The 24,835-nt window shown below is 53.8% G+C and overlaps 1 protein-coding gene across 2 annotated transcripts; it reads right to left on the bottom strand.

Moving 5' to 3' along the window:
• Positions 1–289: 289 nt before the first annotated feature.
• SREBF1 (sterol regulatory element binding transcription factor 1) lies at positions 290–21,915 on the bottom strand. Of its 2 annotated transcripts, none has more exons than XM_088147933.1 (19): positions 21,619–21,915; positions 14,998–15,381; positions 14,226–14,377; positions 14,010–14,123; positions 12,354–12,569; positions 11,783–11,897; positions 11,047–11,237; positions 10,554–10,755; positions 9,610–9,794; positions 8,806–9,067; positions 8,536–8,702; positions 7,790–7,958; positions 6,851–6,959; positions 6,242–6,345; positions 5,171–5,303; positions 4,585–4,732; positions 3,344–3,529; positions 2,868–2,979; positions 290–2,062 (listed from the first exon to the last, which is right to left on the bottom strand). In XM_088147933.1, the coding sequence occupies exons 1-19, from the start codon at positions 21,716–21,718 to the stop codon at positions 1,839–1,841; spliced, it is 3,273 nt and encodes a 1,090-aa protein (XP_088004059.1). In that variant the 5' UTR covers positions 21,719–21,915; the 3' UTR covers positions 290–1,838. The 2 variants fall into 2 exon arrangements, with proteins under 2 accessions (XP_088004059.1, XP_088004058.1); XM_088147932.1 differs by lacking the exon at positions 21,619–21,915 and adding an exon at positions 17,770–19,285.
• Positions 21,916–24,835: the final 2,920 nt, after the last annotated feature.

The raw sequence follows: 24,835 nt of genomic DNA, 5'->3' as shown, positions 1-24,835 counted from the left end.
TGCATACCTGTGACTCAGAACACAGAGGTTCCTCTACCTTGGTACATTTCAGGCAAAAGAAGAACTTGGCCAGCTCAAGCAGGCTGGGACATCTGGGAGGCTGCAAGGCTGGTGAGTCAACCCAGAGGACCCCCATGGTCTTCAGAGCCGTTGAAAATCTCACGAACAAACATGTCAAGGAGAGCTTTTGCAGAGGTGGCAAGAATTCATCAACCTAGAGGCCAGCTGAATCCATTTCCACCATCCTCTGCCCTTCTCCTGCTCCAATTAATGTCCAGACAAGGAGATATAAATAACTAGCTTTTTTATTTTATCTTCTGTACAAAAACCCCTCCCTTCATACTATGAAAATAACTTTTAAAAGGAAGAATCATGGCTGAGCAGCGGTGCACATTGGGAAGGGAGGATGCTAAGGCAGTTGCATCACCTCCTACAGATTATGGGCATGGCAGAAACAATCATTCCACCCCATCCCCTCGAGCTCCTCCACCAACCCTAACCCTAACCCCTCTGGATGGTCCTCCTATCAACCAATATGATGGGGCCCCAAACTATAGTTTGGGGTGGGAGACGGAGATTAGGGTAGAACAAGAAAAGGAGCTGTAGCTTTCAACAGATATCTTAGTGGATGGAACAGCAGAGATATCTAAAATCAATCTGTCCCCCTTCCACTTCCCTTCTAGAACTTCCATAAAACTTTTCTTTTTAATCCTATTAAGTGCGCCTTTCCAGGACTACATGTCCTTTGCAATTTTTTTTAAAAAAAACAAGAAATGTAGACTTCTTTTCCACCTGAGTCCATCGCTAAGACAAGGGAAAGTGTTGTCCCCCGTTTGGCCAACAGTTTCCAACCCTAGCAACGGGAACAGCTGCTATGTGAATAGGTGACAGTTTTACTCAGCCGTGAGGGAGCGTGTCCACCATGACTGAAGGGTCATCTGAGGTGGTGACAAGACAACCAGAAGAAACAGGTGAGTTAACTCCCATGCCCTCAAGGGATGGGGAGGAATGAAATTCACAAGCCGCAGCCTCCTTCTCCCACTCTCGAATTCTGCTAAGGGAGCCATCTCACTCTGTCACACTCTTGCACCCCCTAAGAGCCCCCCTCCTCTTCTGTGGGTCATCCTTATCGCCGGTTCCACCAGCTGCCAAGGAAAAGCAATCGGGGGATCTGAAGGACAAGTTGTTTCAAGGAAACTGCGCCCCCTCCCACGTGAATACAGAGACCAGCCAACCGCCAATTGAGCAACTCAAAGCAATTCACAACTGGCCAGATGGACCCCCTGCCATGTTGGGCCCCTGCCAATAAGGTTCACAAGTGATTGATGAGGGATTGCCAGCGAACCCGCTCCGGTGGAGGGGGAGGAGTGGAGTGGGCTGCGAGAGAGGGGGGAGCAAAGTCATCAGCTGCTGGACCGATGATGCAAGAAGCTGAGCGCTGGCTGGTCTCCAGACCGGTGGGGGGGAAATGAAGCTGCCCTTCCCCTCCAAATGCGCCCTGCTCACTGGGACTCTAAAATCCAACCGAGTCCAAGACTTGCGTACACACCCTTCTCCTGGGAACAGCGGAAGCCAGCCAGGTCCACCCAATTCTGCCACACTGGGCTGTCCCCTCTCAGACGCGTGCGGTCTAAGTCCGTTCCAGCACAGAAGGAAAGAAATAACAGAGCATCCTCGAGGATCCCGCTCTGCCTCAGCAGAGAGAGCAAGACAGAATCAAGGCTGCAAGGCTCTACCGGGGCTCCCCTCCAACAATTCACAAGCACCGCCACAAGCCGCACCTGTGGGGCCACTCCTGGCCTCCCCCTTCCTTCCCAGGAATCTTCTGAACCACCCCTCTAGCTGGAGGTGACTGTGGAGCCACTGCTGAGCCTGACAATAATTTGCTGGCACTCGTGGAGTGTCCATTTGTCTCCCAGCTTCTCCAGGGAGCGGGCAGCCTCGGCCAACACCCCCCCCCTTTGGCCTGGTCCCAAAAGCAACGCAGGGGGGAGGTAGGAGCAGGCCAGCAGCAAGGCCTCTGCTTGCTCCCGGGCGGTGGGGCGGCTCTCTTGTTCGCCGGCTGGAAGGGAAGAAAGAGAGGGAGATCAGGAGGAGCAGGATGAGAGGAGACCACAGCACATGAATTTAGACCACCCTGGTGCATCTCTGGCACCCATAAATTGGTATCGATCCATAGCTGCACCAATACAAGGACTCTCCATGCCCCCCTCAATTTCCATAACCCTCATGGAAGACTCTGAAGGCCCGTCTGCATTTTCAAAACCCCACGCCCACCATGCGAAGATCTCCTGAAGCTTGCACAAGCCTCCTTTGTCCATCATAAGACACTGTGATGCCCCTGTCTGGTTCCAGGGTAGAAGGAAAATCCAAGCAGAGAGGATAAATGAGCGCTCTAAATTAAACTAGGGAAGCTGTTATCACGGGGAACTATCTGTAAAACCAAGTAACAATGTCCTCTCTTTTTGGAGGGCTTGGCTTTTGTTTTGAGATGTTCTCCTGTGATAAAATGATTCCATCAAACACACTGGATACCACTGATATAATTACCCTCTTGAAGGGGGAAGCCCCCAAGGTTTCCATCCCCCCCCCCCGACGCTGAGCACAGAATTGTAAGGCTTCCTTTTCCATTTCATGCTCCATTTCAGCCCTCCTGCACTTGAGCTCCTCCAGAGCGTTTGAACTACAGCTCCCAAGAGAGCCGACCATGGAAGCCCAATGCTGGGGAGAGGTAGGAGGTATTATATTGAAGAATGAACCTGGCACAAACATGCAGTTTTCTCTCTCCTTAATTCCCAGCGCCCCAAAATATGGTCTCATTGGGTACAGGAAAATGTCCTGAGAAGAGTTCTTTTCTGCTTCCTCACCTCCTTTGGTACTAGAAGGCCCCCTCCTGCGGAGGCTTCGGTCAAGCAACTGGTGGGTTCGGGTGGGGCTGGCTCGGGTCATCAGTCGGGCGGTTGCTTCATGGAGGAAGACCTGGAGGAGGGAGGGGGTAAAGTTAGTCCTCATGATAGCACTTCCGCCTCCCCCAGAAATCGTTGTCCTCTACGCTTGGGACAGTCCAGACGTCAGAGTCCGACTCAATCCAAGTGTTGAACTTGGGTCATAGTTTGGGGTTGAGGGAGGCAGACCATGGGGCAGCCCTCTGGGGAGGCCCCGGCAGATGGACCTTTCCATGTGTTTCTTGCTCTCCCTCCTCTTGCCGACCCATATTTTCATCACATGAGCGCTGGAAGGCTTCCACCATCTCCCCTGATCGTCCTGGGGCTCTTTTCAGTGGCCCAAAGGTCAAGTTGCCTGACCCCAGTTTAACAGAAGGACCCCCCTTGCCGCGATTCACCCTGTGCATTGCAGGCTGGTCTGCTTGTGCCAAGCGGCGGAGAGTGCTGAGATCCTGCTGAAAGCCGCGCAGCTCAAGGGCAGAGGCTTGGTAGCGGGCTCTGTGGGGGGGGGGGCCTTTCATCTGCTGCTGCCAGAACCTGGTGCGGGTGATCAGGAGCAGGTCGCACAAGAGGAACTGCACTGCCTGCAGGGGGGAGAGAGACAGAAAGGAGGCTGTGGCTGGGGGATGGGAGAGTACAAAGATGTGGCTCCCGAAATCACGCGGCCCGGGGTGGGGGAAAGGTCTTTCTTTGCACCCCCTCTTCAAAACTAGAGAACTGTTTCTCTGTCATCTTTTGGCAGGCCCTTTCGCTGCTTGGATGCTGCCCCAGGGCTGCACTGGAGGGGCATTGCACATCTTCACCTGCACGTGCAATGCAACTACAATGCACCACCGACACAGCCATAGTCTCTTCCACATCACCATCTCCTGACTGATATGGGGCTCTCCACCCTGCACCCGCCTTTCCACTTTTTACCCCGCCCTTCCTACAGCCGTGTGCTTCCCTGATTCTAAGCGCCAGCCTCGCAAGGCACAGTGCTGGACAGGCAGGACCCTGCAGTTCTCAGGCTCAAGAGAACGGTTGTATCAACCCAGATCAGGCACTTCCAAGGCCAGCAAGAGGATGGCCAAGGATCCGTTGACTTGGCCCAGCGGGAGGAAAAAAGCAGAATTTAACTCCAGAGCACAGTCCTCCATGAAGGCACGGACTTCTACGTATGGCAGTCAGCAAATCTTCAGACCAGGTTTTCTTTCTGGTCTGAAGCAAAGAGAGTGACCTAGTCCTGAGCTGTGTCTGACCGCTGACAGCAGATAGGCCCATTCCTAAATATGGGGTTCTGTGTCTGGAGAGCTGAGATTGACGCCTTTGCCCGTGGGAAGCCTAGCAGCTATTCCTCACGACAGTGTAGCTCTGGGCAGAGATAAGCCCAGACCAAGCGAGCAGGTGGATCAGGACCAGTCACCACTTTCTGGTACTTCACCCACAGGGGAGATGGTTATGGACTGACAGGAAGGTTAAGGGCCAGCGCAGAAGTCAGCCTGTTGGCTTTGACCACGCTGAACCCATCCCTGGTTTAGTCCAACCGCCATGTTCAGGGTTCCTGCCTCCCGTTCTGCAGTTCCAAGAGACTCTCTGCCTTCGGAGCTTGAGGGCCCACGAGTTCCACCGATCCCCAGGACATCCCACTTGCACGTACTCTGTCAATAGTGCTTGGAGTTGGGTTGCCACCCAAGCTGTCACGCAAATATTCGCCAGCTTTATCACACTGGCCCAGGCTGCTGTCCTCTTTGCCCAACATCCGGGCTGCCTTGAAAGTGTGCAGTGCTGCACGGGGAAGGGGGTTCCTGCAGTGGCGAAGAAGAGCGGGTCGAAATTGCAAACTCACCCAGCTGTGAAAACATCCCACCCTTAGGAGCACACCACAATGGTCTGGAAACCCCAAAGAGGCAAGGTGCACTTTTGACTTTTAGGTCAAGTTTCAAGCCCTTCAGATGGTTCAGGTATTTAAGATGTCTTACATTGCAGAAGCCAGCTGAATGAAGGTCAAACGCTATACCCCCCCCCCTTTGCCACCCACAAAGAATAATTCTGCAAAGTATGAGAAATTAAGCAAGGGCGCATGGATTCGTAGAGAGAAGTAGGATCCCACCGGAAAGGGAGCAGAAACTTTCTGCTTTGTTTTATTAGCCCCAGAGTATGACAACCCCAGTTCTCTTTTCCTTCCCCTGGAGAACCTGGCCCTGGGGGTGCTTTAACTGTTTGCACCCACGTAGCGCACTTACTCAGACAGCTGAAGAGCTCGTGGCATGAATTCCACCAGAGGATACAGGCGCTCCATGGCCTCCACATCCGCTTGCAGCCCGTGGATTGCCATGGCGACCACAGATGCCCACCAGTGAGAAACGGGATCAGTGCCTAGAGATGGGAGAGGGGAACCGTGTCAGGCTTCTGAAAGGATGGGTCCAAGCAGATGGAGGTCTGTTCCTTGCCCTGATGAGCTTCTCCATCGCCTTTGACCTCAGCTCAAGGGCCTCCCAGTCCTCTCCTTATCTTGTTAAGCCATTGCCTTCCTAAGATCCTGTTCCTTTCCATGCCTCCAGGAAGAACTGAAAAGGCATCCTGTTGGGTCAGTCCAGCCAGGCCCTTGTACACTTGGTCTGCAGGGGAAAGGTCCAGAGATCCACCCATGGCCTTTCCAAGCTGAGCGGGGACAGTTGGCTGAAACCCTGACAAACCACTGCTGGCTTCGGGCTGGGTTCAAACCTTGCCTAAGCCATCATGCAGTTGTCTTACTTGGGTTTAGTAACTATAAACCCAGCAAATACTGTTTTGTACATTGGGGCTTATGCTCATCATGTTGGGTGAGTCAGCCAACCAACTGAACCAACCAAAATGCTCAGGAGAGCGCTGGTGAAGGACAGGAAGGACAACCTTCTCTAGGGAAGGGTTCTCCAATCCTTGTGAAGCCACTAAGGTGCAATTCTCCTCAGTTACTGTTTCATGTTTCTGTATGTGTCTCCCGGCAGATGACCCACTCTTCTCCTCAGCCACAAGCTTTCCATTTTTTTGTACCTTTGTACATGGAGGTCCCACCAGAGCCTTCAACAGGACTCTGCTCCTCAGATTTGGCCATTCAAGCAAAAGCTGTCCAACCCCCCATCACCTCTGGCTGCAAAATCCTTCATGCTCATGATGCCCAAGGCAACCAAGTTCTTCCTCTTGCCAATTCTATTTCTTTCAACTCCATTTCTCCAAGCCAAGCAGAAGCTTTTCCTTTTCTTCCTCTGCCTGCCTCTTCATTTATTCCCAACCCCAGTTCTGGCCAGAAAAGTCCCAGGTTTGGTGAGAATCACCTGTGGCCGAGTCCATATTGGTACTGATGGAGGGAGATGGGTTGGGAACAGCATCTGCACAGCTGTTGAGGAAATGCAGGTACTCCAGAGCATCCGAAAATTCCCTTCAGCGAGACAAGAGAAAAGCAGGTGAGTTCTGCTACCAGCTCCGAAACGCTGAGAAGTCATTTGAACCTTCTGGGGACAGGGAGGGGAAATGGCTTCTGCTGCCAGCAATAATCCCTTAAACATTCCTGCCCCAGGCAACCGCTGTAGAAATCACTCTTTCCCCAGTGGAAAAGAAAATGCGGGTTCCTTGCCATGAGTCTCTTTCTTTTAGGTCAGCATTTCCTTCTCTAAAAATGGCAGAGGGTTAGGGTGGGACATGGAAAGGGTTGGAAGCCCTGGTGAAGTGGGCCACAAGCTCATTCCTCTTCTAGCCTGCTGAGCTGACCTAATGGCACATGCCGTTGTAAACAGCAGCCCAATCTCTCAATCTCTCTCCATAATCACTGATTTGGGGGAAGACGCTCAAGAGAGAGAGCTAGTGAAGGGCAGAAAGGACGACCTTCTCTAGGGAAGGGTTCTCCAGCTGGAGCTCAAGGGGCTGGGGAGGCGTATGGTTCTTACCCCTCACTGTGGCTGGCAGGGGCTGGGTTGTCCAGCCTGGACACGCAAGAAAGAGCCTTCTCAAGCAGATGTTCTCGGAAGAGTTGAGTCACCTGAGCCAGGGGGTTTGCTGGTGAGAGAAAGAGTCTTGTCAGACAGCTCAGCCCAGGCCTCCCAGTCTCTCCCAACCCAGTCAGCAACTCGTGAGCCCCGTTAGCACAATGCAACGACCCCAGAAATCAACCTCGTTCCACCAATTCACTCTTCTCCAGTGATTACAGGGGCAATAGATGGACTGTTCAGAGACCAGAAGGACCAGATTGAGGATAAAGACCTGGAGAAAACCTATGTGGTCAAAGTCAACACTGACTTGATGTCCATAATCAATCAATCAGTCAGTCAGTCAGTCAGTCAGTCAGTCAGTCAGTCAGTCAGTCAGTCAGTCAGTCAGTCAATCAATCAACCAATCAAAGAAGGAGTTTGCACAACAGGGGATCTTAGCTGAGAGTTAGCTCAACACCAAACTAGACAGGAAAAAAAACTAACTCTCCTTCGACTGGGTGAATTATCTAGGTTCTGGAATTCACAGAATATGCTAGCCCCCACCCCAGGGTTAACCATCTTGGCAAACATGACAAGCAGTGAAGAGAATCCACATATCCAGCAGCTGAAGCGACGAGCACCAGAAAGAACAGACGATTGCATTTTTAGCAAATGACTCTCCAGCTGAGCTTTTGGATGGCCTGTTGTTATCGGTTACCGTTACTGCATTTCTAGACTGCTCTTCATCCGAGAAGAGCTGCCCAACGCACCCCCCCATATTCAAAAGAATGAAATTCCCCTTCTACAAAACCACAAATCCATTAAGACGCTAAACAACGTCTTTGAAAGCCACAGGAGCACAGGCGCAGGCCAGGTCCCCCGTTTCACACCCTTCCTGCTCTTTGTACACCCCTCTACCTGGGTGGCTGGTGGAGCTGTAGATACTCTCCCGCGGACAGCTTTTCACGGCCCAGTCACCATCCACAAAGAACCGGTGGCCCACGGGGTGGCAGAGCCACTGGAGAGCAGGAGGGACCGTCCCACTGTGGGATAACAGCACTTGTCGGGCGCTGCTGAGGAAGAAACGCTGCGTTGCAGCAAGAAAGGCAGAGTTAGTCCGTGACACGGGGGATCGGCATCCTGGTCAACCTGGCCAGAGGCTCTTTACAAATTTTCTTATGACAAGGAAGGGTTGGCTTGGGGGTGGAAGAAGAAATGGGAAGAACAGGACAGAATTTCAGGGGCTCATACTAGTTCATCTTACTTTCTGACTTTTTTATACAAACTTTTTAGTGTCTGTCATGCCATCCTCTTGCAAGGAATGCCCCAGGGATCACTGGGGAAAAAGGGGGTGCTTCCCATCCTTTTTTTACGGTAGCCCGCATGACCCATTTCCCCCCAAGATCAATACGCGGTCTGGGCCATTCAAGGAATGGGGAGGACGGAGTGGCCGTAAGAGAAGGAAACAAGGAAGGGGGTATGTTGAGGGCACCTGCTGAATGTAATCTCTTTCCCAGCCCCATTTTGCTGCCTGCAACAGGTAAACATGGGGAGCATTTGGGAGTCTGCTACAGGACGACTGGGCTGAAGTCAAAACCCTGGAGAAGATGCAGCCTCTTTTTGACCCTCTCCAGATCCGCTCTTGCACACGCAGACACACTAACCGCTAAGAAGTGGAAACAGTGGTGGAGGCTGGTCTTCACACGCAGCGCAGCAGCCACGTAGACTTCGGCCAGCGTGGCCACCGAGATGGCGTCTCCAGCACACTCGGCCAAGTTGACTGCGCTCAGCGCCATGTTGATGGCGGACAGGTGGCCCGCAACGTGCTTTCCTGGCGAGGAAGAAAGGGGAGCTCGGATGACGCAAAGACGTTGCCGATTGTGTCAGGACGGTGGGGAAAGCCAGCGGCTTCTGCCTCTCGCTTTCAACCTTACCTGTCATGTGAAGCTGGTGCAGCCGGTGGTAGACCAGGGCTGCGTCGCAGGCGCTCTTGCGCACGTCGGCCTTGAGCTCCTGATCCCGGAAGAAGCCACCGGCCCGGCCTGCCAGCCAACGCCCTACCCAGAGTCGCTGGAGGATGTGCCGGATCAAGTTCCACAAGAGACTGCAGGTGAGGTCCAGGTTGGAAGTCGGGAGGGGACGTCCAAGGGCTTTGAGGGCCGTCCACAAGTTCTGGGAGGCCTGTGCAAAGTCCCCCTAAAGTGGGAGAGGGGATTTCGTGAGGCAGCCTAGACTAGGAATTAGGGGCCTGTGGTGGAGCAGTCTCAGTGCAGACCCCCCAGGGGAAAGGGTTGGGAAAAGGGGTCTTTCCACCCAAGCCTTGATGCAAAACAATGGTTCTTTCTAGCCATTTCCCCAATCTCTTGGACTACAACTCCCATCCTTTTAGCCATTATAGCTGACAGATGACAGGACTTGGAGTCCAGCATGTCCACAGGGCTTCAACCAAACCCCGCTTTCATAGCATCCTTTTCCAATTGTATTACACTCGTGTAAAGACTCTCTACAGTTACTTAAGAGTGGTGTTAAGGAACAAGGAGCAACGGCAGATATTCTCAAGATCCGCCCAAACCGTCAGAGGTCAATCTCCCACCTTGTCTTATTTTCGCTGGCTTCCTATTCATTCCTGGGCTTGATTTAAAGCGAGGGTCTTGCCTGAGAAACCCTGCATGGTTTTGAACCCTGGGTCCCTACGTCCTTCCACAGGAAGGAGAAAGCACTTCGCCCAAGTTACTTACCCGAGCCAAGTCGAGGTCAGCCTGTTTGCGGTGCCGCCAGAAGAGGATCGAAGACTCCGAGTGGGGTCGCGTGATGGGCTCGCCGTAAATGAATAGCCGGACGAAGGCAGCAAAAACGATCAGTATATTGATCAACCAGAAGATCAAGTTGGGGAGAAGCCACTGGTACAGAGGAACAGGAGGGTCTGGACACAGAAGCCCAAAATGAGTGAGTAGGTATCTGTCACACCTTTGGAAGCACAAGTACGCTACACCCACTCCAGTGCGGAAGGGGTTAAAAAATGCCTGAAAATCCATAGTGGAAGTCCACACATCTTAAAGTTGCCAAGGTTGAGAAACACTGATGTAAATTATTAGGAGAAGTACCTACAAAAATGCATATGCTTCTCCTAATACTTTACATCAGTGTTTTTCAACCCTGGCAACTTTAAGATGTGTGGACTTCAACTCCCAGAATTCCCTAGCCAGCATGGCTGGCTAGGGAATTCTGGGAGTTGAAGTCCACACATCTTAAAGTCGCCAAGGTTGAGAAACACTGCTTTACATGGTTGCAGGCAATTTCCTTTGATATATATGCTTTGTGAAGTTTTCCCTAGCTTGCTATTTTTTTACTTTTTTCCTGCTGGCGCATTTCGGAGCATGCCTTTCTCCAGTCTTGCCCTCCGGGGCATGCAGATTTTGATTGGCAAAATACAGAAAAGTGCCAAAACCAGAGGGCTGTTGTGCCCCAGGGCGCATGTAAGTTCAGGAAAGGCAAATTCTGATGGAAGTGGAAGCCAGATTCAATTCTCCCTCCTCTGTACCCTGGTTAGGGGGCTGCATAATCAGGACTAAAATACATTTCTCCACCAAGGCGATCCAGATTCTACACATTTTGAGCAAATTAAGGCTTCCCGGGGGGCTCCCCTCTGGGCGGCTCAACCCATGTGGTGTCTTTCACTCACTCTCCTCGTTCACGGCCAGGATGTTGCGTTCGGAATGGCCATGAGTGGAAACCTCTGAAGTACTTCGGACGCCCGATCCTCCAAGCAGGGAAGAAAGCGGATTGAAAGAGAGGCAGAGGAAGACGAACGCGCAGAGTGCCATGCGGGATCTGTCCAGCATGCCCAAGCTGCCCGCCGAAGGTGCCTGGCAGTCGGGTTTCACCTACAAAAATCAGTCAGTGGTTAAGTTGGAGAAGACAACTCAGGGGCTTCTCAAATGAAAGAGAGGGCCCATCCAGGTACCAATCCATGAAAGACTCTGGTCAAGAGGTGTTAGGGCAGCCTGGGTCATCTGGAGGTAGAAGATGAAGCATGCCCCCTTGAATTTGTTTAGGGGTTGTTGATACCTCAGAGATCTACAGGAATTTCTCCTGCTGGATGAGTCTCCTTCAGGCCAACCCAATGCCCCAGGGTCTCCCACGCCCTCTGCTCCAGTTCCCACCCGGGAGCAGACCTTGGCCTCCTCGCACAAAGGGCTGTCCGGCTCGGAGTCAGTTCCACTGGTGCCGCTGAATGAGATCGGACTGCTATGCAAAGGGGAACCGGCATCCGAGGGTGGAGGCGTCAGAACGTCCATCATCTTCCCTCCCTCTGCTGGATCCTCCATGTTTCCACCACAAGTGGCCACCAAGTCTTTCAGGGACTCTGCAGAAGGAGAGAGTGGGCCAGTGGTGGAACCAAGATGGGATTCTCACACAACGGTATACTCAGATGTGTTTTAAGTATGTTTTCTGAGGAAGGCACAACAGGCTGGTTTTCTACAAGGCCACCAACCATCAGTTAGAACCACAACTGGGTTCGCCCAACGGTTAACCCAAAATCAAATAGAAAACATTCTGTCTCAGCAGAAACGAGGTCAAAGTCTGTGCTCCCTGCAGCTAGGGAGGGAGCTGATAGGAAAAATGGACTGAGAGAAGAGGCATTTGGCCACTGGCCAAGAACATCAGCTTTCGCAACAGGGTCCAGCTGTTTCGGCTGATCACCGGGCAATGGTGACATTGGCTCCTTGGCCGATGGGCGTGGCGAGGATCCACCCAAGGTAGAAAATGTTCTTTGCTCCCCACCAGGGTCTCCAACCAATAGCTTGATCTGCCAGCCTGGTCTTGACACCCCTCCCTTGTGGATCTCCTGGTCTCAAGCCCACAAGAAGAAAAGGGCCCCAGGGGGTGGTGTAAGCACATGAAACTCACTGTTATTCTGTGCTGCCATTTTAAGGGCCATGTTCTCCCCTTTCAGCTTCTGGTTGGTCTGCTTCAGGAAGCGGATGTAGTCAATGGCTTTGCGCAAGATGGCCGACTTGTTCAACTGCCAATCAAGACAAAGAGACAGGCTTGGTTCATAGGAGTCGAGCAAAAGGCAAGGTCAAAAGCTTCTTCTTATGTGACCTGAATTTGCACAAAACAGGCAAAGCTGCTTGCACCCCAACCCCATTTCTAGTAAATGAAAGCTCTGTTCCCTCTACTCAAGTCACCACCAAGAGTCCAAGGAGAGGAAGTCATGCACTTCCTGCTGTCCCTACAGCAATAATCAAGAGCAAACCAAGATAAGGAACCAACAGACGGGCCCAGATCATGACCAAGGCCAAACCAGGAGGTCTTCTAAGCCAGAAGCACCCATTTCCCATGGCTTCCCTCCCACACTGAAGAGGAGGCATCAAGGTTGGCCTTCCATAGGTGAAGACTCCCTGACAGCTAAGGTAGGAGAGAGCTCCCCGCGCGAAGTCTCAACGCTCTATGCTCCCAGGACGTCCACCCCACAGACCTTGGCTTCTGTTCCCACCACCAGGACCTTGAGCTCAGCAATCTTGTCGTTGATGGAGGAACGATAGCGTTTCTCAATAGCATTGTGGGCAGTGCGCTTCTCGCCCTTGTTCTGGCTGACCACTGGCTTCCCTGCAGTCAGGCGGTTGATGGGCAGCTTGTCAGTGTCCATCATCACAGGCACTGTGGCCAGGATGGTACCCCCGCTCACCAGGGTCTGCAAGAGAGGGGAAGAGAGGGGCTGCAGAGACCTTGCACCGAAGGCTGTACAATGAACACCAGCTGTCCTGGGGCAGGAGGGTCAAAGATAAGCCTGGTGTTGTCTCTGCCAGCTGAGGACAGAGCTAGGGACACAAGGGCATTTCAGAAGGACTCTGGAAGCACATTTTATTTATTGACACATTTTATTTATTAACACATTTTATTCAAAGGCATCAGTTTTCGTGAATTACAGCTCACTCCATCAGATGCAGAGCTTCTGCCTTTTAATAAAATGTTAGTCAGAAAAGTTGCTCCCAGATTTCTGCTGATTTGGGGCTACAAAGACTATTGTGCCTGTCCCCAGAAGAGAAATTCCAGAACTTGCCATTCAGGAAAAAAAAACTCCCGCTAAGAATCATCCGTTCTGGGAACGAGGGTGTCCTTCAAGCTCTTTTGAGAAGCTACTGTCCACCCTAAAGGGCTACTATAGGCCACTTGTTTTAATTTAGGCCATCAAAGAATAAAACCCGGAGCCTGAGTTTTCCTTTTCCCTCCCCATCTGGCTTTCCTTCTATGTCATATCTTTTCATATTGCATGGTCCCTTGTTTTATTATTATCTAAAGGTAGTCCTCACTTAATGACCACAATTGGGACCAGGAACTCCATTATTGAGCTATGCGGTCATTAAGCAAAATAACACCTGACTGCGCCTTGTGATTTTACTGCCGGCTTCTCCATTGATTCTGCTTGTTAGAAGCCAGCTGTGAAGTGCCCAAATCTCGATCCCGTGACAGTCGTAAGCATGAGGACCAGCTCTAAAGTTACTTTTTCAGCACCGTCGTAACTTTGAATGGTCACTAAACAGGGCAGTCATTAAGGGAGGACTACCTGTAAGCTCCTTTTGAACCTCTCAGGCCAAAGAGCAGGATAGAAATGAAACAGAATCATAGAATCATAGGTTGGAAGGGATGTTAGAGAACTTCTAGTCTGATCCTCTGTCTAGATCGATCGATTGACAGACAGACATGAAATCTAAGGGCTACTGGGGTGTGTTTGTGTGTGTTAAGGTTGGAATTATTTTTGGGTTACCTGTGAATCATGCATTATAAGTCTTCAAGAAAAATAATTAAGCCTTATTAGGCTATGTTTTCCCAGGAAGAAGAATTCTTATTAGTGGGGAAAGTGGAGGAAAAGTTAATGTAATGTGGGAGCATCTGGGCAGAATTCTGCCTTTCCTCAACACCCCCCTCAAGCTCTCACTCAACATCACCTTCTACTGCTGAACCTGAAAATAAGCCACCATAAAAAAATTAGGCGAAGACTTTGGCAGATGTCTGGGATGTGCAAAGGGGAGAGAATTCTCACCCCAAAGTTTGGGAAAGTTTTTTTTTTTTTTTAAATTTGCAATGGATCGAAGGAGGGTGGGGAACCAAGACTCAGAGGAGCAGGACTTACCGGCATCTGCAAGGGGGTCGAGGAGACCATGGAGCTGGTGCTGGCGGTTTTGGCTCCAGAGACTGTGGTCAGGAGAAGGGAGTCAGCCTTGATGAAGTGGGGCTGCAAAAGGACCTGAGGGGAGACAGCATGAAGTCAGGACCCAGGGCCCCCACTTCACCCTGCATGAACGTGGACCGGGGAAGGACGGGGTTCCAGTGCCCGAGCCCCACTCACCGGCACTTGCTGGACCACCTGGGGGCTGCTGGCAGCCAGAATCTGTTGGGGGGCAATGTTCTGGAATTGCGTTTGCTTTGGCGCTGGCTGCGTCTGTTGGGGCTTGGTGGGGACAAGCGGGGGCGGCTGGGGGGCCCCTCCTGGCTGGGGAGCTGGGAAAGAAACACAAGAATATGGGAGCTGCCTTCCACAGCAACTGGGCAGACCCATGGGTCAAGCCCACCCACCAACAGAAGCCTCCCCACCACCACAACTGGCATTCATAGGTAGTGCTGATCTTGGAAGTGCCCTCAAGACTTAGAATGCCAAAAGAACCCTGCTGGATCACAACAAGCAAACGGGATGATGGGAGCTGTAGTCCAACAGCTCTGAAGGGCCCTCCAGATATCAAGGCAAAGTCCTCAGGACCCATCCTTCCCTTCCTGAGACCTTTGGAAGCACCATCCATAAGGGCCCGTGAGCCTACAGTCTTTTCTTAATGATGGACAACCTACCACGCTCTGAAAACACTGAGCACAATGGTGTGATTTTTCAGACCCACTTCTAGCAACTGACCCCTCCTGGGGTTGCCAACTTTTTCAGCCAGCCCTTGTAGGTGTGCCTTTAAGAAGAACTGTGCTGTCATATTAATAGGCAGTGAAAAGTTTCACTCTACTTGCTTGGGGGGATTGTGATGAAGGGCTGAGGATCAAGCCAGAGGACTTCATGGAGAAGTGTTGGGAAGTCCAAACAAGGCTCCTATTAGAAAATTAAGCACTGGTCCCATCCTTACCAGAAACAGCATTTGGGCTCGGGAAATCCATCAACGGCTGGGCAGAGAAAGGTGTCTGGGCAGCTGGAATAAAATTTGGAGAGGACATCCTGGCTGCCGGCAGCTGGCTTTGAGATGGGCTCAGCGTTGAGGCCAAGGGTTCTTCTTTGACATCCACCGGAGTTGGCTGCATGTTCAGGCAAGCTGTTGGGAGTATCGGGAAGCTGGGTGGAGATGTGGCTGGAAGCTGGAACAAGCTTGTGGAAGAGGGGGCATTTGTCCCCAAGTAGTTACTGAAGAGGCTGGGCCCATGGGGGTTCGGATCAGGAGGAACCTGAGAGCCAAAGGATGTGTCCAACAGACCAGGGAAGTCATTGTCTTCAGTGGTGATCAACTGGAGCATATCTACGAAGCCCAGGGAAGAATGAGAACCGTGATTGGGAACTGGAGACTTACTGGTGAGGATGATTTCAAAGGGATGAAGTGACTTACTTAGGAAGACTTGTAGGGCTGAAGAACATGTGGGATTTAGAGGGAGCAGAGAGAGAGAAGACTAAAGGGGGAAACAGCACTGCTACACAATTTTATGAATGGATCCTACCCTTTGAGCCAGGATCCATGGAATTCCCACCCTCTAACCCTGATTGTTCACAAGTTCCTAGAAAATGCATGGGGACCTAGAACTAGCGTTAAATGACTTTATTCATTAACCAGGAAGAAAACAGAGAAAGTAGTCAACTCTGACAACAGAGAGAAGGTATTCACACAACACTGGCACTCGGGAGTGGGGAGAATCTGGGTCAGAAGATGGTGGCTTCCAAGGGTGTACTCCCTTGGAGAATTAACATGGGTCCTTCTAAGCTGTGGCTTCCCCACGCCTGGGCTGTCATCAGCATCCCCATTTTCATCCAGAGAGGTGAAAGTGGGTCTCTCTTCCTGAGAATCTCTACTTGTTGATCCATTTCACAACAGGAGATAATAGGAAGCCCCCCCTCCCCACCACATCTGCCAGAAGGTAAGGCGGCTATAATAAAGTCCATCGATTGAGGAAACCCTACCAATGAGGTCAGACCTTTGGAAACCCACATAACCCATGCAAGATTCAGTCACGTTGCAAAGTGTAGCTTTGGATCTGGGAAATGTTGGGCAGAAACAGAGAGGTGGGAGGCACCTGGCAGGGTAGAACACCTGCTTTGAATGCAGACGTCCTGCAGGCCAACTGCAAATCCTTCAGACAGCAATCCAGATTGCAAATCTTTTGGAAAACCGTTCTGGCTAAAGACCTGTTCTGCCTGGAGCTGCAAAGAGCCACAACTAGACTGAGTAGACAATGCCAGGGTTCATGAACAAGAAACTTGACTTAGCATTTTTCTGTATTAAGGTCTCCTTCAGGCTTTTCCTTTCTTCCTATTCCTTGCACACCACTTTGTGGACGGACGGATGGATGGATGGATGTATTTCATTTTCAATTTCCCAAGCCAGCATACAATCTGGTGGTCTCCCATCTCCAGACTAACAAGGTCAAACTCTCCCTGGCTTTTTGAGATCACACCAGGTTGACCAGAGGTTGCCCACAAAGTTCTGGCTGAAAGAAAGTGGCAGGACTGGACAGTCAATTCAGGGGTGTCTGCAGGCTGCGGTCAATAAAGTCAAGATGGTGGCCGGGACGGTCTGAAGTTCCACCTGTTTTTTACATGACACTTATAAAGAACAGGTGGAGTTTTGATCGTACTGATGTGGCCCCATCTTGACTTTTTGTGATCACCCCGACCCAATCCTTCCAGAAGCCTGCTTTCGATGTAGGCCTCTGGAAACTCCACTGCAGGAGCGTCGGTTGCTCCCACTTGCAGCTCATCTGCGGCAAAGCAAGGAATGAGTTGCTTCAGAAGGACCCTACGTTTCAAGGGTCACTCTGATATTCCTGACCTGAACCCCCCACAACTGCCTTCCCCAGCCTGGATTTCTGGAAGCTGCAGCTTCAACCTGGCGAACTGGGCTGTGGGGAAGGTTGACCCACTCACACTCCGGGGTGTGCAAGGAAACCGGTCTGGAACCCTAACCTTGGGGCTGCCAAGTCCGAGCACCCATCCCAAGGGTCCAGCTTGACAGGCCCCAATGTCCGGTTTCTGCAGCTTCCGGGCATTCCCACCTCCCGAGAATCATAACTCACTCTGCAAGCATCACACCGCTTTTGGTCAACAGATTTCCTATTTTAGCCACGTCCGAGGACCTGACCTTAAATTAACCAAATCCAACTGCTCTTGCCTCCTTTTCAGGCCCCGGTGAGGGCAGGGCTTCCTGCATGTTTCAGTCGTTCCGAAAGGAGTGTTCAGTTTTGTCTAAAGTACCCGGCGCTTTGAACATCTGTTGGGTCTGAACAGAAAACCTTTGCCCAGGGATTCATAAAGAGCTAGCTAAAACGAAACACTCCATCTTCGTTCCTTTTCAGCAAAAGTGGAACCAGTTTCCAGAAACACTGACCAATTACCATTTCCGACAATGATGATTAGGGGCTTGGGAATCCTGCAGGCAGAGAAATGGGTTGCTCTGGGCCAAGGCTCTGGCACAAAGCTCACACCTGCCGCAACTCCGAGGTGCCCACTGAAACCAGTCTCCTCCACCCCTGCAGGACTGTCCCGACAACTACCAGAAAATGTCCGATTGGCTTCCTTTCCTCCCCCCGAACACCTGCGGATCCACCAGGATTAAGGCTGCACATCTGGAGAGCCAAAGAGAGGCTGCCCTTGCAGCGAGAAGGAAAAACGCCCGGCTGCACAGAGGTGAATGAGGTACCTTCGAGGAAGCCATCCATCGTGGCAGGTGCAAGGCCAGCCTTTGGTCTTGGGAGACGCGGCACTTGTAAACCCGGGAATGCCCGTGTGGGAACCAGGTCGGGGCTTGTCTGCCTGTTTTCTTCCCTTCCTCTCCGGGCCCTCCCCCTCCCCTCTAGCCCGTTGGAATGAGGGTGGCATTGTGAATCACAGATTTAGCATGAGGTGATCGGGCTGGGCCAATCAGGGCTGGGCCAAGAGTGTGTGGCACCCGGGTTACTGCCGTGCATCTGGCGTTAACCCTTTCCCCACCGCCGGCGGCCGCGGGGGTTACTCCAGGTCAGCCGCCAAACGCTTAACCCGTTCCGGGCTGGGGCGCTGCGCTTCCTGTCGCGTTTGCTTTTCTGCTGTTGAGAAAATACCCTCGAGGAGCTTTGCTGGATGGTTCCCTTAGCTGCGGGAGATGACGCAAAAAGTTCCAGGGGCGCTGCCCGGATTTGCGCCCGTTAAATGTTCTAGTAGCCAATGAGGAGGTTCAGGCGCTGCAAGATCTGGCACCGGAGGGGGAAAAGAACAACAGAGTCCTTTCCCTGTGTTCTCTGCAGCATCACCAACAGGCAGAAACTTCTCTCTACCTGCTTCGTCCTGATTTCCATCCAGGGACATTAGACTATGATTTCCATTCTCTGCAGCCAGCATAATCAATGGCTGGGGATTATGGGAATGAAAGCGCAGCCCCGATGGGTGAGCCCAGGTTTGGGAAAGGATGTTTCAGCAAAGCCCTTTCCAAAGGTTCCCAAAAGTGATGCCCCGAGTTGGTTTCACTTGCAGGGAAGCTGAACCCAAAGCTTTCCAGGGTAGGGGGCAAAGGTGGTCTCTGGGGATCAGGCCGCTATTGGGTGAAGGGGGTGGTCAGCAAAAAGGCTGGCAAACCCTTCAACAAACTGCCATGATCTCTGCATGGCTTGGAGCAGAAGAGAAGCTGGTTAAGCGGTTTGATGCCAGGCCCAGCACTGTCCTCCTGGAGCCTGAAAACGCCTGGAAGAATTCGACCCCATCTTGCCACATCTCAGGAGGAATCTGGTAGCCCTTTTTCCAACTAACAAATGCTCCAAGGGCACCAGCGTTTGTGAGCCACAGCTAACGCCACTCCACGCCTCTGATAAAGCATGCTGCGGCTCACGGGCACTGGTGTCTTTGAAGAACGCTTGTTAGTCGGAGAAAGGGCTACCGGATTCCTCCCGAGTTTCAGATCCTGGAGACCAAGAGGGCTCTCCTCCCACCACCTCCTCTTCCTTAACTGGTGAGTGGATCCTTCTATTTTGGGAATGACGGGAGCCTCAACACATCTGGAGGGCCACAGCCTTGGGGAGGAGCGACAGGCACCTCTGGAAAGAGAAAGGAAGGAGGTGCCAAATTTGGGACAATATCCGGCCCTAATGAGATGGGCAAAAGGCGCCTCATAGAAACAAAACGGGCATTGCTTGGAAGGGAAGATGATCTACGAGGCACATAAGCCCCCCTGACGTTACCTGCCTTCCAGAAAAAGTTGAAAACTTTTCCAGAAGGCTTGGCGGGGGGGGGGGGCATGTTGCCACGTATCACACTGTTGGCTTTCTAATATATTTTTGCATCTATTTTTGGTATTTTTATGTTCTTGCTCTAGTGCAGTGTTGTCCAAACTTGGCCACTTTAAGATGAGTGGACTTCAACTCCCAGAATTCCCCAGCCAGCCATGCTGGCTGGGGAATTCTGGGAGTTGAAGTCCACTCATCTTAAAGTGGCTAAGTTCTGACAACACTGCTCTAGTGAGCTACGGAGAGTCTGTTTATGATTCCTGGGGATCTATATCTGAGAAATAAGCAAACAAATGAATAAAGTACCTCACCAGAGGTGGTCTGGGTGGTCTGATTCTTGGGACGTTTGTGTTTCGTCTTTCCGGTGTTTTGGAGAAGCCAGGCTGTGATTTTTCATGTTTTTCGCATCTGGGTCCCATTTAAAGCAGTCAGGCATCCTATGATTCGCTATATCGACACTTTGCTCACTTTGGCATCTTTTTCGGGATTATTTAAAGAAGGTTTGGAACTGCCTGAAGTCTTGGGAGCCGGGGAGCCGAGGAAGATGTGGAATAACAGAGCAAGAACTAAAGAAGCGAAGCTGAGCCCAGACACCGTTTTGACCCCCGAAGGCACGTGGCGAGACTCGGACACGGCTGACCGTCCTTCGCCTGGTCTCCAGAAATGGGACCTGCTCTCTGCTGGGGGGCACGATCCGGGCTTGAACAGCAGCAACTCCCCACGAGCTGTCCCAACGGCCTGCTGACAGCAGACGCTGTTGGATTTTGGAAAATCCAGCGTGATGCTTTTATTTTTTTTAGGCAAAACATGTTAATCTGTCCCCTTACTAGCTTTTTTAGGGCTCTAGCCATTTGATTTTTAAAGCAGAGAGTTAGCCCAGGTTAGAAATTAAAGTGGAACAAGCAGGGCATTAACTCCTGGGGATAAAAGTTAAATACCAACGTCCGTTGCTTGAGCGTGCAAAGGAGCAAAAGTCTAGGGGTGCTGAACCTTTCAGGCTGGCACAGAAAAAGAAATTTGGGAGAAGCTGAGAAAATCCCTCTAACGTTGCTTTTCTGATGCCCCTTTTCACCCTGGCACCTTGTGGCAGTGAAGCGATCTTGATTCCTTTTGCTCTTGTAACACGCTGATGTGCCATGCCCCCAAACCCTATCACAGCCCTTCTCAATCTCGATGACTCTGGCAGCCACACCCATCATCCCCAGCTCACATGGACACTGACTATTGCAGGAGATTACGGACATCATTCCCTCGTGACCTGGTTGTGTCATCGGGCCTGGGGACCCCAGGGGAGTGGCGAAATATTGAGGTGGCTCCAGTGTAATGAACATCTGCTCTTCGCCCAATACATACATGCATACATGCATATTTCAGTTTGGTGCCTTGTATAATTTTAAGCTTTTAATAACAACAATGGCGATATTTGTCTGCGTCTATCGGTTTTAGCTCTGCTGTTCACCACCCAGAGTCACCTGACGGCGAGATGGGCGGCCCTAGAGATGTGAGGAAATAAATAAACTCTGATTCAACACGACGGAAGCGGCTTCCACGCTGCCAGCGAGCCCTAACGCGGCGTTCACGCATTTCTGCATCAGATGCATTTGCACCCAGGGAAGTACGCAGAGCGCATCCTCCGTGGCCCTTTTCTCCAGAACAACCGCCCTGCGAGGTCGGCCGGCCGGCCGGCCCGGCCCGGCCCAGCGCCACCCCGCCAGGCTCCTCGCCCTCGGCCCGGGCCGCGTTCCTCATTCCCCCCCTGCCCGGTTTTAGGCGGCGAAGCCCTGGGCAGCCCCGCCGCCGCGGACGCCCTGAACTGCCCGCCCGGCGCGGGTGACCGACAGTAACCCTGCCCGTGACGTCACGCGCTCCGCAGACGCCGGGAGGAAGCGGTGGGAGGGCCCGGGGAGCGCGGGGCGGGGTCGGGCGGCGCGCGCGAGGGCCCGGGGCGCCCCGCGTCGAAAGGGCCAGCCAAGCGCCCGCCCTGCCCCGCCGGGCCCCGGGCGCCCGGCGCCCACCCCCCACCCCCCGGCCACTTGGGCACGCCGGCAGCCCCCGCCCAAGGGGGACCGGGCGCTTTCCGCCTGCCCCGCGCGCCCCTCCCACGCCCGGCGGGGGTCTCCCTGCAGCCCGCGCCGAGACCCCGCTGCGAGGAGCGGGCCGGGGCAGCTGCCCGGGAAGGCGGGGCGGGCGCTTGTGCAACACGCGGGCCCGGAGGCGGCGCTCGGCCCCCGCGGGAGCCGGCGAGGGAGCCCCGCCGGAGCCGGGGCGCCCCCGCCCCGCCCCGCCCCGCCTACCGTCGATGTCGCTCAGGAGGGCCGCGTCGATCTCCGCGGACTCGCGCAGCGCCAGCGAGAGGTCCAGGCCGTCCAGGGACGCCTCCTCGAAGGGGTCCATCGCGGCCGTCCGGCGCCCTCGCCCGGCTACAGGAGCCCCGCCGGGGGGCGGGGGGGGAGCCCGCCGTCCTCGGCCGCCGCAGCGGGCCAGCCGGGCGCATCCGCGCGCCGCCCGCGAGGGTCGCTGCTGCTGCTGCTGCTGCCGCCGCGGCCGGAGGGAGACGCGCTCGGCTGCGGACTGCGCGGAGACCTGCGAGCGGGGGCGGGGCCGGCGCGGGCCCCGCCCCCGCCCCTCGCCCCGCCCAGTGGGTGGAGTCCGGCGGGCGGGACGCGCGCCGCGGGTGTCTTCCTGCGCGGCGGGGGCCGCCACGGCGCATCTCCGCGCCCGAGTCCGGCCCGGCGCCCGGGAAGGGAAGCCGGAGAAAGTGCATTTTCCTTCCAGGGAAAACTGCACCTGTTGGATCCCTGCCACGCGACTGGAAGCAGCCGGCGGGGCGCTGCTGGGGGCGTGGGAGGGGCACCGGGAAGGGGCTGTCGGGGAGACGCCAGCAGAGCCAGGGAAAGGGCGCCGGGAGGGGCAGGGGCAGGGGGAGGTCGGGCGCGCCCGAGCGCCTTGTTTTTGCCCCAGAAGCAGCCGCTGCCCTTGCGAGGGGACGTGGGAACGGAGTGTGGGAAAGCAGGCGGCCTAATGTTGCCCGCGTGGGCGAATCTAATTAGCCCTTTGGCGCTCCACCCTCGCCCAAAACTCCGGCCTCAGCTCATCCAAAGAACAATTTCCAAACGGCGTCAAGAGCCGCGACAAGCACGAAGCGACCCGGCCACATCCCAGCACCCGGAAGGGCCAAGCCGATAACGCGCGTGTGAAAGGCCCCTTCGCGCGACCCGGTTTTCTTTGCCGCAAACACCCTGGATGGGCCCAAGTGAATAAAATGCCTTTGCAGAGGTGGTCGCTCGTAGGAATTTGCGTTTACGAGCCGAGTCGCTGGCCGTCGTGGCCCGGGGGCGCCCTGCCACCCTGCCTGGACTGCAGGAAAAAAGGGGGGAGGAAAAAGTGGGACAGAAGGCGCGCAGCCCCAACTCGGCAACGTAGTTTGAGAGCGAGCGAGGCCCGCTCTGCCCCCGCGTCACGCCAGGGAAGGCGCCCCAAACCAGCTCGCCGGGCCGCCCCCTCCGTCCCCGGCAGAGAAGCCGCGGACCGGGCACGACTTCGGGACCGTCTCTTAGACCTGCGCTCTTGGCCAGGAGGCTGCATCGCCCCGTCGCTCTCAGTGCAGATCGACGGCCTTGCAAAAGCACACAGCAAAGGCGGTTTGGGAAAAGAATCCTCCTGCGGGTATAGAATAAACGGAGGATTCGTTTCTGGGACTCGCTGCCCCCAGAGGGGTGGACCGCTTCGATCGCCAGGCCGAAACAAGGCCCGGTGAGGACGCTCCATCCTCACTGGACCTTGCTTTGCTTTGTTTTTTTCAGATTCCTCCCTATTTGGCTTCCCCACCCCCCTTTTTAAATTATGATGGTTTCTGCAAAACTCCCCCGTCTTCTTCATTTTCATCCCGGGTGTCTTTTCGTCCCATGACGACACGGGAGCCCTCCTCCTACTGCATGCTGCATTAGACGGCCTTCCATGACCCGACGCTGGTTGGATATGTTACGATCCCCCCAGCTGACACGACCTCCTCCTTACAGTGGCTAACAGAACCTACATGTTCAGGGACAGTCTACCCCCGAATAGCAGTTGTTGGGGCAGAATCTGTTTTTATGCCTGAATCTGGCCTAGACGGCCCACCCCTGTGACTGAAGTTCTTGCTCCTACTCCTATTATGACGACTAATAATAGCAATTATTGTTATCAGCTTTGCATGGAACCCATTTCCAGCTCTTTTCTATGTACTGCGTATGTAGAAACAAGGAGACAGGCTACCCTAGTGCAGTAGCCGGCGCTGCACTGGTTTCAAATTGTTTTCCCAAAGAATTCAAAGCGCTGGTTTTAATCCGCGTAGCTCAGTAGGTACTGACCGATCTGCCCCATCCGAGACGTTCTGCTCAAGAGGGTTGCTCTGGGCACTGTGGTCCGGGAGGTGCAAGGTGCAGGAGTCAACAAGTCCGCGTCTCGCCATCTCGTTGGCGTCTGCTCGCTTTTGTGTTGCTTTTAATGAGCATTATGATGTGGTTCCCTCCCTCAAATCCTGCCACGCGCCTCGTTGTGGATGGAGGGCATCTGCGTGCTCCTGGGAGGGATGAGCAACGGTCCCCAAGACTGCGAGCAGAGCCACCCGAGGTGCGGAGGCCACCCCAGCCGCCCAGCTAAGGCAGGCTGGCGCCTGGATAGGGCAGCAGCCGTATGGGGAGATGCTGGAGGAGGAGGAGGAGGAGGAGGAGGAGGAGGGCCGCTTTTGAGAGAATGGCCAGGGCGTCGTTTTGCGTTGCGCGGGAGAAGGAACCGCCAGCCTTGGAACTGGCAGTGAGATGTTGACGTGCTGGAGAGCTGCCGCTTTTCAGGATCAGAAATATGCCGCAGAGGAGCACTTGGCAGAGCAGCCGTGAAGACTTGGCACAGACATTCAGATGCCGGGATGTGTCTATGCCAGTGTTGTCCAAACTTGGGCACTTTAAGATGAGTGGACTTCAACTCCCAGAATTCCCCAGCCAGCATGGCTGGCTGGGGAATTCTGGGAGTTGAAGTCCACTCTTCTTAAAGTGCCCAAGTTTGGACAACACTGGTCTACACCTACAAAACCGCGCAAGCCACAGAACTCCCGTGACCCTCTGCAGAAGCGAAAGTTGGACTTTAAGGAAGAGGAAGAGGAAGATACGGATGCCCTCGAAGGATGGCACTGGAGAAGAACTGGCAGTGAGATGTTGACGTGCTGGAGAAGACCGTGCGGCCGAGGAAGCAAACCGAAGGATCGTCGAACACTCGAAGCACCAGTGGCCAGGCTCTGATGATCCTACTTCGGGCTCACGATGATGCCAAGACCCGGCTCTCTGGAGAAGGCGCAGATGCTGGGAAAGGGGGAAGGGGGCAACCAGCGGCGGCAAGGGGGTGGGCTCCGTTACAGCGCCTACGGGTGCACGGTTGGAAGACCGGGAGGACCAGGTTGGGGACAGAACGTCACGGCGAAACCCCGTCTGTGTGGTCGCTAAGAGCTGACACCGACTGGATGGCACATAGTTGATC

The sequence above is a fragment of the Python bivittatus genome, unplaced genomic scaffold (genome assembly GCF_059951505.1).
Source record: "Python bivittatus isolate LINGU-HERP-01145 unplaced genomic scaffold, Pbiv_v1 ctg000560_np1212, whole genome shotgun sequence".
In the NCBI taxonomy this organism is placed as follows: domain Eukaryota; kingdom Metazoa; phylum Chordata; class Lepidosauria; order Squamata; family Pythonidae; genus Python; species Python bivittatus.
This window is presented reverse-complemented; position numbering and strand designations above follow the sequence as displayed.

Excerpts from the sequence above, each read along its gene's own strand:
- SREBF1 (XM_088147933.1), bottom strand. The coding sequence starts at position 21,718 with ATGGACCCCTTCGAGGAGGCGTCCCTGGACGGCCTGGACCTCTCGCTG. Across the intron at positions 14,378-14,997 it reads GAGCCCAAATGCTGTTTCTG|CTCCCCAGCCAGGAGGGGCC; the intron begins GTAAGGATGGGA and ends TTTCTTTCCCAG. Across the intron at positions 3,530-4,584 it reads CTCCAAGCACTATTGACAGA|GCAGTGCAGTTCCTCTTGTG; the intron begins GTACGTGCAAGT and ends TCCCCCCTGCAG.